General features: G+C 41.6%; 1 protein-coding gene across 4 annotated transcripts in view; it reads left to right on the forward strand.

Annotated features, from left to right (window-relative positions):
- The window catches only part of cadm2a (cell adhesion molecule 2a), a 403,005-nt gene extending 384,972 nt beyond the window's left edge, over window positions 1-18,033 (forward strand). For 3 of the 4 annotated variants that reach the window (XM_034293280.1, XM_034293283.1, XM_034293281.1), the window contains 2 exons: window positions 12,764-12,886; window positions 13,952-18,033. In XM_034293280.1, the coding sequence (XP_034149171.1) occupies window positions 12,764-12,886; window positions 13,952-14,067 (239 nt within the window). In that variant the 3' untranslated portion in view covers window positions 14,068-18,033. Of the gene's footprint in view, window positions 1-12,763; window positions 12,887-13,104; window positions 13,140-13,951 lie in introns of all 4 variants that reach the window. The other variant, XM_034293282.1, reaches the window with a different exon arrangement.
- Window positions 18,034-18,695: the final 662 nt, after the last annotated feature.

Raw genomic sequence — 18,695 nt, forward strand, 5'->3', positions numbered from 1 at the left:
AATTCGGGAGGCTTCTGAAGAATTTGCCTGTAAATGAGAAATGTCTGGTATATGTCCTATCATCAAATACATCTCTCTAAGTCCTTAACCCTGCCGGCTTCTCCCATTTAGCCAATATACCTCTGGGGAGCTAGCCTTTTGTTGGAGCTCGATGGCTGGGTAGAAATACTGAATACCTTAAATTACTCCGGGAGATCTTCAACTTCTTATTTCCCTTCCTATCGATCGGGCTTTTAATAAAATGATGGGGGGATCGGGGATTTGGTGGGGAGGACAGGGGGAGGGCAGGTTCCAGTCACAGCTTCTCTTGGGAGGTATATTTAAATATTGAGACAACAGCCTTGGGTTGCTCTCTCCCTAACTCGCCCTACACTCACTCTCTCCTTCTCCTCCCTCACTCGCCCTACACTCACTCTCTCCTTCTCCTCCCTCACTCGCCCTACACTCACTCTCTCCTTCTCCTCCCTAACTCGCCCTACACTCACTCTCCCCCCTCCTCCCTCACTCCCCCTACACTCACTCTCTCCCCCTCCTCCCTCACTCCCCCTACACTCACTCTCTCCCCCTCCTCCCTCACTCCCCCTACACTCATTCTCTCCCCCTCCTCCCTCACTCCCCCTACACTCAGTCTCTCCTTCTCCTCCCTCACTCCCCCTACACTCACCCTTTCCCCCTCCTCCCTCACTCCCCCTACACTCACTCTCTCCCCCTCCTCCCTCACTCCCCCTACACTCACTCTCTCCCCCTCCTCCCTCACTCCCCCTACACTCACTCTCTCCCCCTCCTCCCTCACTCCCCCTACACTCACTCACTCCCCCTACTCTCACTCTCTCCCCCTCCTCCCTCACTCCCCCTACACTCATTCTCTCCCCCTCCTCCCTCACTCCCCCTACACTCAGTCTCTCCTTCTCCTCCCTCACTCCCCCTACACTCACCCTTTCCCCCTCCTCCCTCACTCCCCCTACACTCACTCTCTCCCCCTCCTCCCTCACTCCCCCTACACTCACTCTCTCCTCCCTCCTCCTTTTCTTGTTTAATTTTGGTCTCTAGTTTAACATATTCTTTTAGTCTATCATATAATGAATGCCACAGGACTGAAAATAAGCAAATGCAACAACCATGTACCTGTCACTAGCAAACCATAATGGGTGGAACTGGTAACATTTCGTGAAATGCACCCTGGGAAGTATGTAAATTAGGCATAAAATCATGCAGCAGGGCTATTCAAGTCCGGGCCTGTTTGGTCAAAACATGTCAGTTCTTGACGGTGTTATGTGGTTCTTTAAAGAACTAATTCAGTTATGGCTCCTTAGTGACCCAATAACTGTTCACCCGGTGCATCACTGTCAATAACCTATTTTGGGTTCCGACTCACATTTGTTTTTCTCAGTTCACGTTTCCTCTTTCTGCTCTCTCTTCCCCTCTCCTGCCTCCCCTCCCTCCCCTCTCCTGCCTCCCCTCCCTCCCCTCTCCTGCCTCTCCTCACTCTCCCCTCTCCTGCCTCTCCTGCCTCTCCTCCCTCTCCCATCTCCTGCCTCCCCTCCTCTCTCCTGCCTCTCCTCCCTCTCCCCTCTCCTGCCTCCCCTCCCCTCTCCTGCCTCCCCTCCCTCTCCTCCCTCTCCCCTCTCCTGCCTCTCCTCCCCTCTCCTGCCTCCCCTCCCTCTCCTCCCTCTCCCCTCTCCTGCCTCCCCCACCCCCTCCCTCCTTTTAGGAGTCAAGAGCTAATGGGTAGGTTTCCCACCGGTTAATGATGGTTTGTCACAGGTATATGGGAGAAGCTACAGCCGCCATCAGAAAGATGGAGAGGAGAAAAAGAAAGGATGGAAGGAAGGAAGAAATGAATGAGAAAGAATATGACTCACAGCTAATAGTCTCCTCCATTCATTACAACGGCAGGGCACACAACACCTTAAGTAATCCTCTGGGAATCGTTAACACACACACACACACACACACCGTCAGGAGAGGGATCTAATTTGCTGGAATTAGTATTTTATTCGTTCACTTATTCGTTCCCTCTTTTCCTGCCCTGTGGGGATGGTGATTATTAGGCTGATGATGTCATCTCCTTCACAGCCTCCATTTCCCCCCTGCAGAGTTCAGACACTTTTGGTTCCCCTCAGATCAGAATCATCTACTCCTTAACCATCACTACATCTTTGCGATACCTCTTATCAGCAGGTGGTTAGCATGAGTCAGGGTTAGTTAGTGTTAGGGTTAGTTAGGGTTAGTCGGGGTTAGTTATGGTTAGGGTTATTTAGGGTATGTCAGGGTTAGTTATCGTTAGTCAAAGTCAGCAAACCCATCCTAAAGACATCCAAGCAACTGCAATACAGCCTATTGGCATTCTGGGGCGCATTCGAACAAGGTATTTCTATTTGCAGGGCTAACCCATTAGGCTGACTGGAAGAGATGAGACTCCCCAGATCCACAGCATACATGATTATACTGCAAACCAGACGCTGGGAAAGGCTGACCTCGTCCCCCGGGTTACTGGGCACAGAGCATACGCTGTGATAGCCTGACCTTGTCCCCAGGTTACCGGGCACAGAGAATACGAGGCTGGAACACCATCCATTAGGTGTTGGCCTTGTGGGAAGGGCTTTACAAAGTCATTCTTTTTTATATAGATTTAATTCTTGCAAATTTCAATCATCTGTGATGAGTCCAAATATCTTCGATATGCATCAGTCCGCTGGGAGACACCGGCTTCCAGAAGATGTTTGAATATAAGGCTGCAATGCCGGAACTTTAAGTGTTTCCTTAACAAATAATATCTGGGGAAAACACAAGTTAACCTGCGTTATCTCAAGACTGGCTCATACAAGAGATGCCGCGTGCTCAGTCAGAGTTAGTCAGAGTTAGATCAGACAAGCATTGGTTCACCCATCCACGAGCACGCCATGTGGCCTGAAATCCCTCAGATGAAGGCAACCACTTCTGAAAAATCTGTCTTACTGAGACTGATGATGAGTGACTGTGTGATTGTGTATTTGTGTACTGAGGATAATAACTTTCCGTGATAACGGGCAACCGTTTGTCCCTGACAAGTTGAAAGAGTGGCCACCTCCAGTTAAAAGTTAACAGCCCCATTCGATATGCAACCATCGTGGCTACGTGACCATGATGAAGATTAGACTACAAACCAGACATTGCAAATGCACTGAGTGTTGCATGTGATTCAAGAGCTCACTGATCCGGAGCCTCAGTGGTCCTTCGACCCTTTGGGAAATGTCTCTGAGATCCTATTGGAATTGGGAAGCGTTGACTTCCCCAAATCCCTGTTTGGGCAAACGGTCCAATATTCTAAAATACTGCCCGGCAGACGTGGTAATTCTGTTGAGAAAGGTAGATAGTTCAGTTAAATATTGTGTAGCCATGTCGATCAGAGGAAACTCATTGGCTTAGCTCCACATGGAAGGTCCAGGTCATCTATGGTCAAAGGCTGTGACCCTGAAGAGTCTGGAATGACTTCAGCCTTGAGTCAGCACTGTAGCAGCTTGTATCGGACCAGATCTGGTGCTGTAACCGGGCGTATCGGACCAGATCTGGTGCTGTAACCGGGCGTATTGGATGAGATCTGGTGCTGTAACCGGGCGTATCAGACCAGATCGGGTGCTGTAGCCTTTGTATTGGACCAGATCTGGTGCTATAACCAGGCCTATCGGACCAAATCTGGTACTGTAACCTGGGTGTATCGGACCACATCTGGTGCTGTAACCGGGCGTAACAGGTACGTAATAGCTCATATTTTATAAACCTGACATTGATTTGGACCGTCATAATTTTGCTTTCATTGAAGTGTCTTTCTTATATATTATAGGGTTGAGCAACAATGAGCTTAGCTGTTTTTTCGTGTCCTATTTTCTTTCAGTTTAATTATGAAGCTGAGTCCCTACAGAAGCTGTTTGCATTAAGTAAATAAATAGTTAATATTTAATATTGAAACGTTCTTCATTTGTTTAGCAAGCCTAATTAAAATTCTCTGACCCAGAGCTGGATCCAAGAACCAATCACTGTCCCAGAATGTATGATGGGGGGCAGCTTACCTAACACACACACCCCTCCCAAACGCACCCCATGTGAGAGTTGGATCAGAGCTGTAATTAAGGACTTTGATTATATTGATCCAGGAGACTGAGCAACATGATTCACGAGGCCATAGGTCCTCGACAGGAACAAAAATAACATGTTTCAATTCCCTTCTTCTGGTCCTTAAGGAAAACCTTTCTCTTCTCCTTCTTCTGGTCCTAATGGAAAACCTTTCTCTTCTCTTTCTTCTGGTCCTAATGGAAAACCTTTCTCTTCTCTCGTCTCTTTCTTACCTGCGCATAAGAGGGAGATGAGTAAAACAGCGAGCAGAGATGGATGGGGAAAGAGAAAGATAAAATGTAAGGTGGGGAAAGGAAGGGAGATGGAGATGATAAAAGGGAGAGGCTGTCCATTTTGTCTTTCTTTACAAAAATGTTTTTACAAACTAACTGAACCAATCTTTGGTTAATCCCAACAAGTTAAGAAACATGTACCTTCACACACACGTCTGTAAGATTCTACAGGTGAGACTGTACAGGTGAGACTGTACAGGTGAGATTGTACAGGTGAGATTGTACAGGTGAGATTTTACAGGTGAGATTTTACAGGTGAGATTGTACAGGTGAGATTGTACAGGTGAGACTGTACAGGTGAGATTGTACAGGTGAGATTGTACAGGTGAGATTGTACAGGTGAGATTGTGGGGTGAATTTGTTGCCTCCTGCTTGTTAGTAATGTTCTACTGATGACTCAGTCGTCATGGATTTTCTACAGATGTTGCCTTCAATATTGTATGGGTCTCCTGTTGTGTGTGTGTGTGTGTGTGTGTGTGGAAACACCAGAGATATGGAACTCCCATGGTTATTCCAGCTGAGCTCCTAATTGCCTAATTGAGCTATTCACTGGAACTGATAACTCATTAATACCTTCATCACATACGCATTCACACACAACAACAACTCATACACAAACACACACTCACTCATGCACTCAACACACACTTTTACACACAACAAACACACCGGAATACACATGACAACACACACTCATATGTGCAGTACTCTCACATGAAAACACACACAAAAACTTGTGGAACACATAGACACACACAACAGACTCAACAACATCTTTGGATCTCATTACAGTCAGAGCTTTGGTTCTAGTGATTCACTAAGGACCGTTTTATCTCTCCAAACTCATTACGGTCGTAAAGGGTGAAATCCAGGGCCTGTCAATCACTTCACAAGTCTTTCTACTTAAAATGACCTCTCACTTAATGACACATACTCCTTGGAACGAACCACTGAGTTAAGAAAACATTATTCATTGTTGATAAGTGTGCAACACAGGATCCCAACCAGTAGACGACTGGACACCCCTCTGAGCCTGGTTCCTCTCTACATTTCTTCTTTAGTTCTGGCCTATTAGGGTGTTTTTCCTAGCCACTGTGCAGCAACCCTGTTGTTGTTTGCTCCTTGGGGTTTCAGGCTGGGTGTCTGTAAAAGCGCTTTGTTGTAAGAAAGGCTTTATGAAAATAAATTAGATTGCTTTGAACACAAAACATCTCTGAAGAAAATATGTAAACATGAAGAAGAGATATAATTAATTGGTGAAACAATAGCTCTGTGACTATGAGAGAAAGACTATAGCCAAATATACCGTTTTTTGATTGATGAAAAACATTTATTGTATAGACTATTCATTCTGACAAAATCCACAACACCTGGGCTATTCTGAGGGAGAGTAATGTGACAGGTCACGGTTGTGGAGGGTTTATAGGAACACTGTGTTCAGCGTAAACCTTGGTATGGACTCACCCTGGAGGTCTTTTATTTATTAAAAGAGACTAACTCACAAGGAGGGGAGAGAAGAGGAGAAGAGAGGCGAGGAGAGGAAGATTATAAATATTAAAAGAGGAGTTTGCTCTGCTGCGCTCTAATATTAAATCATACAGAGCAGGATGGCTGTGGCCTTATTAAAAGATAATGTGTTCTGCTGGAGACTGAGAAATGTATCTCTCTTTCTGTCTCTCCCCCTTTCTGTCTCTCTCGTTCCTCTTCTCTCAAACCCTGTCTCCCTTCCCTTCTGTCTCCCCCCCCCCTCCCTCTTAAGCCCTCCCTCTCTCGCTGTCTCACGCTCTCTCTCTCCTGGTCTATTTGATGAGGGAGAGTCGGCAAAAGGAGGAATTTAAAAGGAAACTACAGCAAAAAGTAATAGAAAGATAGAAAGAATAGAAAGATAGAAAGAATAGAAAGTGTACTGACAGAGGAAAATATGCCAGATAGAAGCAATGAAGGAGGGAGTGTAGAAGTGGAGAGAGAGAAAAGAAAGAGGGAAGAGATGTAGGGAGGAGGAGAGATGTAGGGATATGAGAGAGCTATGCAATGAGGGATAAAGAGAAGGAAGAAGGAGAGATGGAGAAACTGGGATAATGAAATACAGTAGCTTGTATTATTCATATCAATCTGAGAGACCTGACAAATTAACTCTTATTCTCTTCCCATTCAGTCAACGCCCCAGAGCTCAGTTGCATTTGTTTGCGTGTGTGTGTGTGTGTGTGTGTGTGTACATAACATAACCGAGTGTGTAAAGGTGTGCATAGGTGGGTGTGATTCAGAGGTTGATTGTCCATAAAGGACAGTTCCAGATGGGCTGCCTGATATCTTGGCCACTGACTCTCTCCTTTAACAGCCTCATAATGTAACAAATAACTGAGAACTGGAGGTATGAGAAAAGGACATGTGTTAAGAATAATACTAGTGTGTGTTACAAAATGGACTGGTGTGTGTTCAGAAAAGGACTGGTGCGTGTTCAGAAAAGGACTGGTGCGTGTTCAGAAAAGGACTGGTGCGTGTTCAGAAAAGGACTGGTGCGTGTTCAGAAAAGGACTGTTGTGTGTTAAGAAAAGGACTAGAGCCTGTAAAGAAAACGATTAGTGTGTTTTCAGAAAAGAACTAGCATGTGTTAAGAAAAGGACCGGTGTGTTAAGAAAAGGACTGGTTTGTGTTAAGAAAAGGACTAGTTTGTGTTAAGAACAGGACTGTTTTTTTCAGTAAAGGACTGGTGTGTGTTAAGAAAATAACTGGTGTAAGAAGGGCCCACACTTCTCCCTGGTTCTGGTCCATTGTTGGTTTTGATGATAATGAATGTTTTCTGTAAACTTTTCTCACACACAATGCACAAACAATTATAATATAATGAACACAATCACACAGTGCAGTATAGGACATGGAAAAGTGACAGTAAACTCGCTAAGCTGTTTATAGGTGCATTTGTTTGCTCAGTGTTTCTGACCAGCATGCTTTTGAGATGTTTCCTGCACTTGGACTGAGACTCAGCATCCCGTGCCGTGCAAAATAAACTGCTCTAAAATACACTAGCTTCAGATCGGTCCAAAGTAGGAATACAGGATCTAACAGACTGGAGAGCCTTAATCAATTGTACTGATCTTGTTCGGATCTTGTACTAATCTTGTCCCAGTCTTGTCTTAATCTTGTCCTGAACATGTCTGGCTCTTGTCCTAGTCTTATCCTTTTATTGTCCTGATCATCTCCAGATTTTGTTCTGATCTTGTCTTGATCTTCTTCAGATCTAGTCCTGATCTCGAAATCTTGTCCGGATTTTATCCCAATCTTGTCCTGATCTTGTCCAGATCTTGTCCTGATCTTATCGAGATCTTGTCCTGATCTTGTCCTGGTCTTATCCCAACATTGTCCTGATCTTCTCCAGATCTTCTCCAGATCTTGTCCTGATTTAGTATTTTTTCTGTGGGACATGTGAATCCTCCACCCCTCTCTTTTCTCCTCTGATTTACCCCCCCCCCCCCCCATCTCTGTAAACAGGTGAACAGCAGGCTTTGTATCGCTCCATAACCTTCCACGGTCTGAGCGATCTGGCTTTCACACTCGAGGACACACACATACATTCATATACACACACAAACACACATATTCGTAAACACACATACATTCACAGTATGTGTTCTCATTTGGTCAGTAGAGCAGACAGTTCTAGAATGTTGAATTGGCAACACCTGGGGCGACAAGAGAAACAGAGAAGGACGGGAAGAAGCAATGAAAAGTAGGGAGGTAAAAATAGAAAGATAGTGAGAACGTGTTTTTTCCTCCCTTCTTTTATTCCTCTCTTTCCGCCATTTTCTGTCTCACCGATGCTCCAAACCAGCTCTCTGGCAGAGCTTGGCACACACACACACACACACACTAGACAGAGAGCAGAACCGCTCACAGTCAGGAAGTCATATGTCTGCTGCCGTTTGGTATTTTAAGTACATAAAGCGGCTTTGACTTTAGTTTGAACTCATGTTTAGCTCTTGATGTGGTCCAATGACATTATGCTGTTTTTAGTCCAGTTCAAATTATGAAAAGAATTAGAATTAATTGCATTCAGTTAGGATTTTGAAAATGGGACAGAGAACTGGGGCATAGGTCATATGGAGTGATCTAGTAATCTGTCCCAAATTGCTTGCTTGCTGTTGCTTGCTAGTCCACTACTTTTCAGTAGAGCGCCATTTGCCCTGCTGAAACGTAGTGTGCTAAGAAGTGCATTGAGTGGAATGACGTTTGTGACTCTCAATGGACACAGAACATGAAATAATGGAACTGGTCCTCAATAAGTTCTATGCCTCTAATAGCACCCCATTCCCTACACATCCCACTACCTGGCCAAAGGAACTGCTCTCTGAAGGGACATTGTGCTCCATTTGATGCCTAAATGGCCTATTCCACAGAGTATGTGTTCTATTTTAACTGTTCTTTCCACGTTATATATTCGTATATTTTGTCTCAAAGTTTTTTTTTTTCTATTTCCCAATGGATTGTTTTTCCTTTATTTTCGCTGTTCTATATTCAGAGCGTTTCCTTTTCTCAGAGGATCATATTGATTTCTCTGCCCACAATGGAGGATTGTGATTCATTGGAACAAGTCTTCCATTAATATTGGATGTGTTATCTGTTAATGCTGCTAATGTTAATAATGCCTTTTTTTGTCACTGCTAAGAACTAAGAAAGATCATGATTCATTCACAGTTAGCTTCCTTCCTTTTCAGATGGAGTCATCGCCTTTATCAATCTTCTTAATTGTACTCTGAAGTCAAATCTACTGTAGAATAATTTTGGTCAGTGTCATTTTATGTTGTCTTCAGCACAGTCCACATCACAGCTGGGTTTCTTTTCAACCTTAGACCATTTCTGAATCACTCTTCAAACCCAATCTCTAACATCTAGTTTTATGAACACTTCTCATTGAGCCCTAAATGCTGTATTGTAATTTGAGCCTTTGTCACAGTTAAAGGGAATTTGAATAGTTTTTATGATTTTTGTTTTATAGGACCTTCCAGTTTTAATTACTCAAACATCCTCTAAGGGTAGAAAGAAATATGATTGTTTCAGGTGAACACCCAATGGAAATGGAGAGGAGGCGGTGCTCATGAACATTTCAAGCTGGATCGAAAGACCAGGTGAATGTTATCTAGACCAAAAATACACTGAATGTTAGCTACATTACATCACATTTAGCATGTAATCAAGAACTGTTCATTATAAAATTAGGCAAACTTACTCTTTCACAGATGGTAGCAGAATTATGCGCTTCTTGATGTAATTTGAAGGGTTCATGAGGACCATCTCCTCTCAATTTCTATTGGGTGTTCGCCTGTACCAATCACATTTCTTTGCGCCCACAGAAGATGCTTGAGTAAGTAAAACAGTTATGTGCATCTCTTCATTGATCCATCCTTTGGTACTGTAGTTCGCCTGTTGTTATTTGAAGGTTTCCTCAGGTGCCCTTGACATGGCTGAACATGTGGTTCAGTTTGTACATCATGGAACTTAAAAAATGTGCGTATTTAATCCATTGGGGCCAGAACAATGTATGTATGGTATAAACAAAATGTGTGGTATATGCCATTGTGGCCTCTGATTCACATGCACCGAAGTTGAATGGGTTGTAATCTGTCCCACTTCCCTTTTATTAAAAGCTCTTTAATTCACCCCTTTCCTGTCCAAAAAGACATATGATTCCCGCTAAGAAAATAATGTTAAAAAAATGTATGCACTCGCTACTTTAATTTGCTTTGGATTAAAGTGTCTGCTAAAGGACTTGAATGGAAACATTTAATTGGCTTTCATATCACAGGCCGTTATTGTGTTTGGTAAGTAGACATTCCAGAAATAAGAAAGGTCTCCCACAGGGGTCAATTCTAAGTCCTGTGCATTTTATTGTTTATAATTAGAATCACTTACTCTGGTCTGCCAATGATACCTGTGCCAGTGGAACTACAGTCAGCTGGCCTCTATCTTCATTGGTTTGCAGAAGAATAAAAGTTATTGACCTGAAATTAATGTTGAATGCAAGTAAAACTAAATACATGTTTTTTCACAAACCGTTGATAAACGTATGCCTATGTACTTTGGATGTTTTTTATATTGATTGTGAGCTTATCAATACCTGGTCACCTGTATGGACAAAAACGGTCTTTGATTAGTTGATATTAAGATTACTCATTTGATGTTTGTACTTCATTCATTAATTCATTCATTTGTCTGGTGCCACTTCAGTGAAGTCATGAGATGCAGTTTTTTAATAGTGCTATTTACTTTTCCAAATGATCATTCATTTAGCTTCTGTGTCCTGGTTTGCATATCTGCGATTCTTCTAAATCAATGTGTGTGTGCATGTGTGTGAAGGGGTTATCTGAATTAATAATAAGAATTATTAGGGCAGTGTTGCATCTATCTAGATCAGAAAGGGACAGTGGTGTATCTCTGTAGATCAGAAAGGGACAGAGGTGTATCTCTGGAGATCAGAAATGGACAGTGGTGTATTTCTGTAGATCATACTGGGACAGTGGTGTATCTCTCTAGATCAGATAGGGACAGTGATGTATAGTGGGGCAAAAAAGTATTTAGTCAGCCACCAATTGTGCAAGTTCTCCCACTTAAAAAGATGAGAGAGGCCTGTAATTTTCATCATAGGTACACTTCAACTATGAGAGACAAAATGAGGGGGAAATAATCCAGAAAATCACATTGTAGGATTTTTAATGAATTTATTGGTAAATGATGGTGGAAAATAAGTATTTGGTCAATAACAAAAGTTAATCTCAATACTTTGTTATATACCCTTTGTTGGCAATGACAGAGGTCAAACGTTTTCTGTAAGTCTTCACTAGGATTTCACACACTGTTGCTGGTATTTTGGCCCATTCCTCCATGCAGATCTCATCTAGAGCAGTGATGTTTTGGGGCTGTCTCTGGGCAACACAGACTTTCAGCTCCCTCCAAAGATTTTCTATGGGGTTGAGATCTGGTGACAGGCTAAGCCACTCCAGGACCTTAAAATGCTTCTTACGAAGCCACTCCTTCGTTGCCCGGGCGGTGTGTTTGGGATCACTGTCATGCTGAAAGACCCAGCCACGTTTCATCTTCAATGCCCTTGCTGATGGAAGGAGGTTTTCACTCAAAATCTCATGATACATGTCCCCATTCATTCTTTCCTTTACACGGATCAGTCGTCCTGGTCCATTTGCAGAAAAACAGCCCCAAAGCATGATGTTTCCTCCCCCATGCTTCACAGTAGGTATGGTGTTCTTTGGATGCAACTCAGCATTCTTTCTCCTCCAAACACGACGATTTCAGTTTTTACCAAAAAGTTCTATTTTGGTTTCATCTGACAATATGACATGCTCCCAATCCTCATCTGGACCATCCAAATGCTCTCTAGCAAACCTCAGACGGGCCTGGACATGTACTGGCTTGGGGGACACGTCTGTCACTGCAGGATTTGAGTCACTGGTGGCGTAGTGTGTTACTGATGGTAGCCTTTGTTACTTTGGTCCCAGCTCTCTGCAGGACATTCACTAGGTCCCCTTGTGTGGTTCTGGGATTTTTGCTTGTGATCATTTTGACCCCACGGGGTGAGACCTTGCGTGGAACCCCGGATCGAGGGAGATTATCAGTGATCTTGTATGTCTTGCATTTTCTTATAATTGCCCCCACAGTTGATTTCTTCACACCAAGCTGTTTACCTATTGCAGATTCAGTCTTCCCAGCCTGGTGCAGGTCTACAATTTTGTTTCTGGTGTCCTTTGACAGCTCTTTGGTCTTGACCATAGTGGAGTTTGGAGTGTGACTGTTTGAGGTTGTGGACAGGTGTCTTTTAAACTGATAACAAGTTCAAACAGGTGCCATAAATGCAGGTAACGAGTGGAGAACAGAGGAGCCTCTTAAAGAAGAAGTTACAGGTCTGTGAGAGCCAGAAATCTTGCTTGTTTGTAGGTGACCAAATACTTATTTTACCAAGGAATTTACCAATGAATTCATTCAAAATCCTACAATGTGATTTTCTGGATTTTTTTTGTCTAGAGACAGGTAGAGACAGTGGTGTATCTCTGTAGATCAGGTAGAGACAGTGGTGTATCTCTGTAGATCAGGTAGAGACACTGGTGTATCTCTGTAGATCAGGTAGAGACGGTGTATCTCTGTAGATCAGGTTGAGACAGTGGTGTATCTCGGTAGATCAGATAGGGACAGTGGTGTATCTGACTCTTTGAAGCAGATTAGAGTTGCCAGAATCTTTTTCTTATCTCTCTGTCTCTCATATTCCCTTCTCCTCGCCTTTCTTTCGGCCAACCTTGTTATATTGAGGTGAAGTAAAATAACAAATGAATACAATCGTACATTGCCTCTCCCTCTTTTAATCCCCTTCTCTTTAGACCCAAATGCCATGGGGCAGCACGGGACAGACCACGCTCTGATTGGCGGCGTGGTGGCGGTGGTCGTGTTCGTCACCTTGTGTCTAATCATCGTTCTGGGTCGTTACCTGGCCAGACATAAAGGTACTACTCACCTCCCTCACCTTGAATAATAGACAGCAGGAAACACAGGGACGTATCTGAAAGCCTAAACATCTGTGATAGACAGAAGTCACAACTGGCCACCATTAAATGGACTGGTGACTGGTCCAGTCCACCTGAGGGAACCTGCTCTGCTCAACACCTGTGACCCAGCTGACATACAGCAAACCAAATCTGACCAACTGTCTTTGTTTGTCCAGTTTGTTGATAATCAGGTACATAGACGGTCATTCAGGTAAGTCACTGTATTTACCCACCTCGCCAACTCTAATAAATAAATAACCAGGGTTGAGGTATAAAGATAACTAACTTTATTCATTTGAAAAAAACAGATATGAGCTATGTGAATAACCAACTCTATTAATAATAAAAGCAGATACGTGATAAGAATACTAAATATGTTAGTTATAATAGCATGTATGAGTTATTAACAAAACCAACTCAGTTTATGTTTTGAAGTTATAAATTATCAAAATAATCAGCTATATTAATTATCAAAGCCTTGCAGAGTCAGGCGTTATGTTACAACACCTGACAATAACACGCCTGAGAGTATCACACATTACAATATCACACCTGGCAATATCGCACCTGCAAACACATGATGATATCACACCTGACAATAACACAACTGAGAAAAGATCACACCTGATAATTTCACACCTGAATGTCAGGTATGTCTGTTAGATGTTTTATTGTCAGGTGTGTTATAGTCAGGTTTGATATTGTCATGTGTGATACTAAAAATAGGCTGGTTTAAAATACCTGATTATAACGTGACCATAACACACTTGACAACAACATACATGACAGTAACACACTTTTCTTTGAATTATGATAATGTTCCACCTGCTGCATTTGGTTAATCATCCACAAACCAGTGTCTCAGGACGACTGTTTGTGACAACAACGCTCCTAAGTGTACAGCACAATACCTCAATGGGGCAGAACATGATTTGTATTTTTTGTGTCTGTGTTATGTTGTCTTTCTTCGATGTCCAATAAGCACACGCCTCACAAACTCTCTTCCTGATTGTTGTCCAATAGGAACTTACCTGACCAACGAGGCCAAGGGTGCGGACGATGCACCGGACGCTGACACAGCTATTATCAACGCAGAAGGAAACACTCATGCTGAGGAAAAGAAGGAGTACTTCATCTAGACATTAGAGGTCACTCTGCTCAAATCGGATTGGTTACCCTCCCCACCCACCCTGATTTTCCTTTTCATCCCTTCCTCCCTCTCTTTTTCTTTCCCTCTTTCTCCCAATCTGTCTTCATCCGTTTTTCCTCCATCCCTGTTTATACTTCATTTAGACAGCAGGGGGCGCGGTGCAGCTCACATTATCCCTCTGTCCCTCTCTAACCCTCTGTCTCTTTCTAAATATATATTTCTCTCCCTGTCTTTCTAATTCTCCCCCGCCCCTGCTGCGTCACTAAGGAAACCCCCTGGGCAGTCAGTAGAGAGGAAATACTCCTTCTGCTTTTTACCTTTTCCCTGCTTTACCCCCACATTCTGCCGGCTTTTTTGTTTTCCTTTTTTATTATTTCATTCCGTGAAGAAAATCCTTCAGCTTTTCTTCATTTTCCTGGGGGTCTTTTTTGAACCAACTTGGTTTCTGTTGCAGACCTTCATTTGTTTTTATATTTTTCTGTGGATGTCTTTTTAAACTTTTTTTTTTAATTTGTGAAATAAAAACTAGAGAATCTGCATATCCAGGACACCCCTTAATACCCCTCATTCCCATCCCTCTTACCCACACACACACACACACACACACACATACACACACACTCCCTTGACTCCACACTTGATTCAAACACATTATCTGTGTCCCGTCTACACCCCGCCCCCAGTTCCTTTACACAGTGCCTAAATATACAGCCTTCATTTACAGTCTGTCAGCGGTTATGAACCCGCTGTGTCGTTCATTTACAGCAATGTTACAAATCCTTTATTTGGATTTCTATTTGAATAATTTCACTGCTTCTTAAGCTTGCAGTTTGTTTAATTAAACCTCTTATGTTTTCTGGATTTTTACTTTATTTAAATTAATGCGTCTGCTTGTTATGCCTTTTCTATGTCTTTCACACTGAATATGGTACTTTAGATGATGCCCCCCCCCCCCCCCACACACACACACACACACACTCTCCTTCACTGTCCCCTAAATAGAGGGGAAGAATAGATTTGTAAACAGGGGAAGCCGTCGCCATCTACGATAAGACAACGGGTTTGTTCACACAAAACAAACTTTACTCAAGACGCACTGCTGTACGATGCAACGAAATGACAGGACCGTGTGTTGTACAAAATGATACGATGCGATTGAGGTTTTCTGAGCACTGTAGCCATGTTGTGAGATATGATATGTGTGTAAATTGTTCACTATTAGTCCAATATTAGGTGTTAGAATCTTTAAGACAGACAAATCAACTGATCATTGATAACATTCATAGTGTAATTCTGAACACCAAAAAGGTACAAAAGCAATGCTGGATGAAGGTTTATATCAAATGAGAAGAAGCAACAATCAATCAATTAATGTATTGCATCTTACTGCACCTGATCATTAGCTTGATTCATTCTGCTGTCTGTGTGTCCATGATGTATACATCTATCTGTATATTCTTGCACTGTTTCAGATCACTGCTTAGCTAACGGAACACTCTCACAGCATCACCATGGCAACTTAGGATCTATCCAGCAACATCACCATCGGTTGCCATGGGGATGTAAAACCATGCAAACTTTTGGGTGGCAGTGTTGTATTGTGTGGATATTTAAAATGGGTTCATTTTTAGTTTTCTTTCATTTGAAAAACAATGTTATTTTTTTCAAGCATTTTAGATTTGGGCCAAGACTTACACTTCAGCGCCAAGAATCGAACATGGCAAACATTGCGAGTGTGCTCTGTTTTAGCTAAGCTGTGGCTTCCTTCACCAAAACACAAAAAAAAAAAAAATGCAAAAGCACAACCGCCATCCCCTGAACCTCCATGTTACTTTGCCGACTGCTAGAGATCCTCAGGAATGGTTCTGCTTAGAGTTACAAAATCCTGGAATCTTTTCCAAGGTTCCAGACTTTTTCCAGAAACCCATGTTGGAGGATTTCGGGAGTTGTGCTACACTTGCTCAAATCAAAAGGGGAGAAATTGGCACTCCCTAATTCAACCCACATTATATAAAACATGATTTATTCAACCTACTCCATATCTGACCATACAGTGTATTTATACATAAACTAAACAAACGTGGTCTTTTATTTTATGTTGATATAGTTCTTATCCCTCCCCTTGTGTATACGGCTGTATATTGCGTCTGCTAAATGTGGTAACTAGTGAAAAATGTTGTTCGATTTTGGGATCCCTTATTCCTTCAGATTTGTATATTAGCCACTTTATCTATTGAAGTAAAAAAAAAAAAAATCTCTATTCACTTTTTATTTGTCATTGCTAAAATATCTTTTTTTTGTGTTAGCACAAGGCATGTACAGGATAAACTGTGTAAGTCTGGGATGTTGGTAATACAAGTTTTCTTTCAAACGTTTTTATTTTACCTAAATTTTTGTATACTTTTTCCCTTCTATTCTTACCAGTAAGATCTTTAATTTATTTGTTTTTCACAATTATTTAATGGAATAAAACACATTAGAAATGTATCCCTCCTTTCATTGGGAGGACAGGGGTTTGTTGGTATGTTTCTGCCTCCTGTAAGTGTTTTGCAGATTGGACAGGTTTGGTGTTGAAGAAAAGATTGGTTGATTTTTGAATATCAAGGGTCTGTTCATCTGGCTGACAACAGCTCTCAAGTGTTTATAGGTAGAATTAGGATAACATACACTAGCCAGTTAGCTAGCTCGTTAACTATGTTTGTTAGCTAGCCTCATTACAATGCTCAATTACCACACTTTGTTAGCTAGCTTACTTAGCTAAGAAACTGGATTATCTTTCACTACTAGCAATTGTATTATATAGTAAACAATGGAATGGGTATTATTATTTGTGGTTAAAATAAAGCATTTACATACCATATCAAGAATCTGAACAATATCACTAGAATGATTGAATCTTGAAACCCAAGCTAGAGAATCAATAGGGAAATAAATAGTTTGATCCTCCATTTCATAGTGATTATTTTCTATAAGGTTTTATATGACACTAGATGATGTACAATACATCAACACAATAGGCATCGTGTAGTTGTCAGATGTCAATGAACCTGAAAATCTTTCTTTAGATGTAGAACCAGCTTCACTGTACACCAGCCTTTGGGTGTTTCCACATCAAATGACACACAAAAACAATTCCAGTAACTTTTTCAAAAGTATAAATAATCCTAGGTTTTCTATTTTGGTTATAATATTCCCAGATACAGGAGGGAACAAGCAGGAAAAACCTTCATTCTCCAACCAGGATTTCCTGGAAACCTGAGATTTTTGGGGAAGTTGCTGAAATTCTGCCCTAATAGGACAATAACTGTATGACTATAGGCCTAAGCCAAACCAACGGGCCGTCCTCATATTTAAAAGCCTTACAGTAAATATTTATTCTTCCTACAACTATACTTTAATTAGCAATGGCTGGTGTTTATCTTGTGTTTTTTTTTAAACATTTGATAAATGTCACATAGGATTCTGATGTAAAAGATGTTGGCTTGCTATAGTCTTATGTTGCTGTCAATACTTCTCAGTCCGGCCATTAAAACAAAAAAATTTAGTGAGCCGAAGTGAATTTCAAAGCAGAACATACCAGATCCAAAAACAAATCTTACTGCAATTTCTTAATTATATGTCTTTATTGTTTTCAACAACTGTAACAGTCTATGGCTTTGTTCAAACAGACTGCCCATTTCTGATATCTTTTTCACAATTATTGCCAAAAGAGCTGATCTGATTTGTCAAAAGACCAATTTAGTAAAGGTCAGTGCTGGGCAGCCCGTGTAAACTAGGCCTTTATGACAAACCTTTAAACAGATGGTATAGTTGTATTCTGAGACAGACTGTACCTGTTAGTCTGGTTGTTCATGAAGATATGTTTACAGTCCATATTCTTCTTTTGTTCATTATCCTTCAATCGTTGATGATTAAACTTGTATGAGAATAAAGAAGCAGCTCTGAAGTACCAGTATCACTGTGATTGCATCTGTGTTAATGTGACCTGTATTTTAGCAAAAACCTCATGTGAGCCAACAAGCTTCTTTTGAGTTTATTGTAATTGAAATCACTGAATAGAATGACCATGATCGTCAGACTCAACTTGAAAGTGGTATTGTGGTGGAGGGGTTTGGGGGGGGCTTCCCCTTAGAATATATTTGCATTGATAAAACCATTTTACTCCAATTCTATATATATTTTTTAACTGGGGAGAATCCACAATTATTTTACAAAAAATATAATAAAGAACAGGGACAGAGGGTTTTTCAAAACAGATTACTTATCAACCACCTTTCATAACAGTTCTACCCATGGTGAATGATTGACAAGTCTGAAGCTCCACAGTACACACAGTGACTCAATCATCTTGCCCTCTCCCCTGACACAGTGATTGACTGACAGGACAAACTTTTAATATAAAGTAGTTTTTGCTGCACAGATGTTGTCTTTTTTGGGTTTAAAGTGAATGAAAACTAACATTAGTATTAACTGGTAGCTTAGCTAGCATACCAAAATCAGTAGTGATAGTCAAAAGGAATTTCCATTATTCTACCGGCTTTATCCTCCCATTTTGTATAATTTTTTTTGGGTGAACCATCCCTTTTAAACCATCACATAATTAATACTCTAAATAAA

Source organism: Esox lucius, chromosome 7, assembly GCF_011004845.1.
Source record: "Esox lucius isolate fEsoLuc1 chromosome 7, fEsoLuc1.pri, whole genome shotgun sequence".
In the NCBI taxonomy this organism is placed as follows: Eukaryota; Metazoa; Chordata; class Actinopteri; order Esociformes; family Esocidae; genus Esox; species Esox lucius.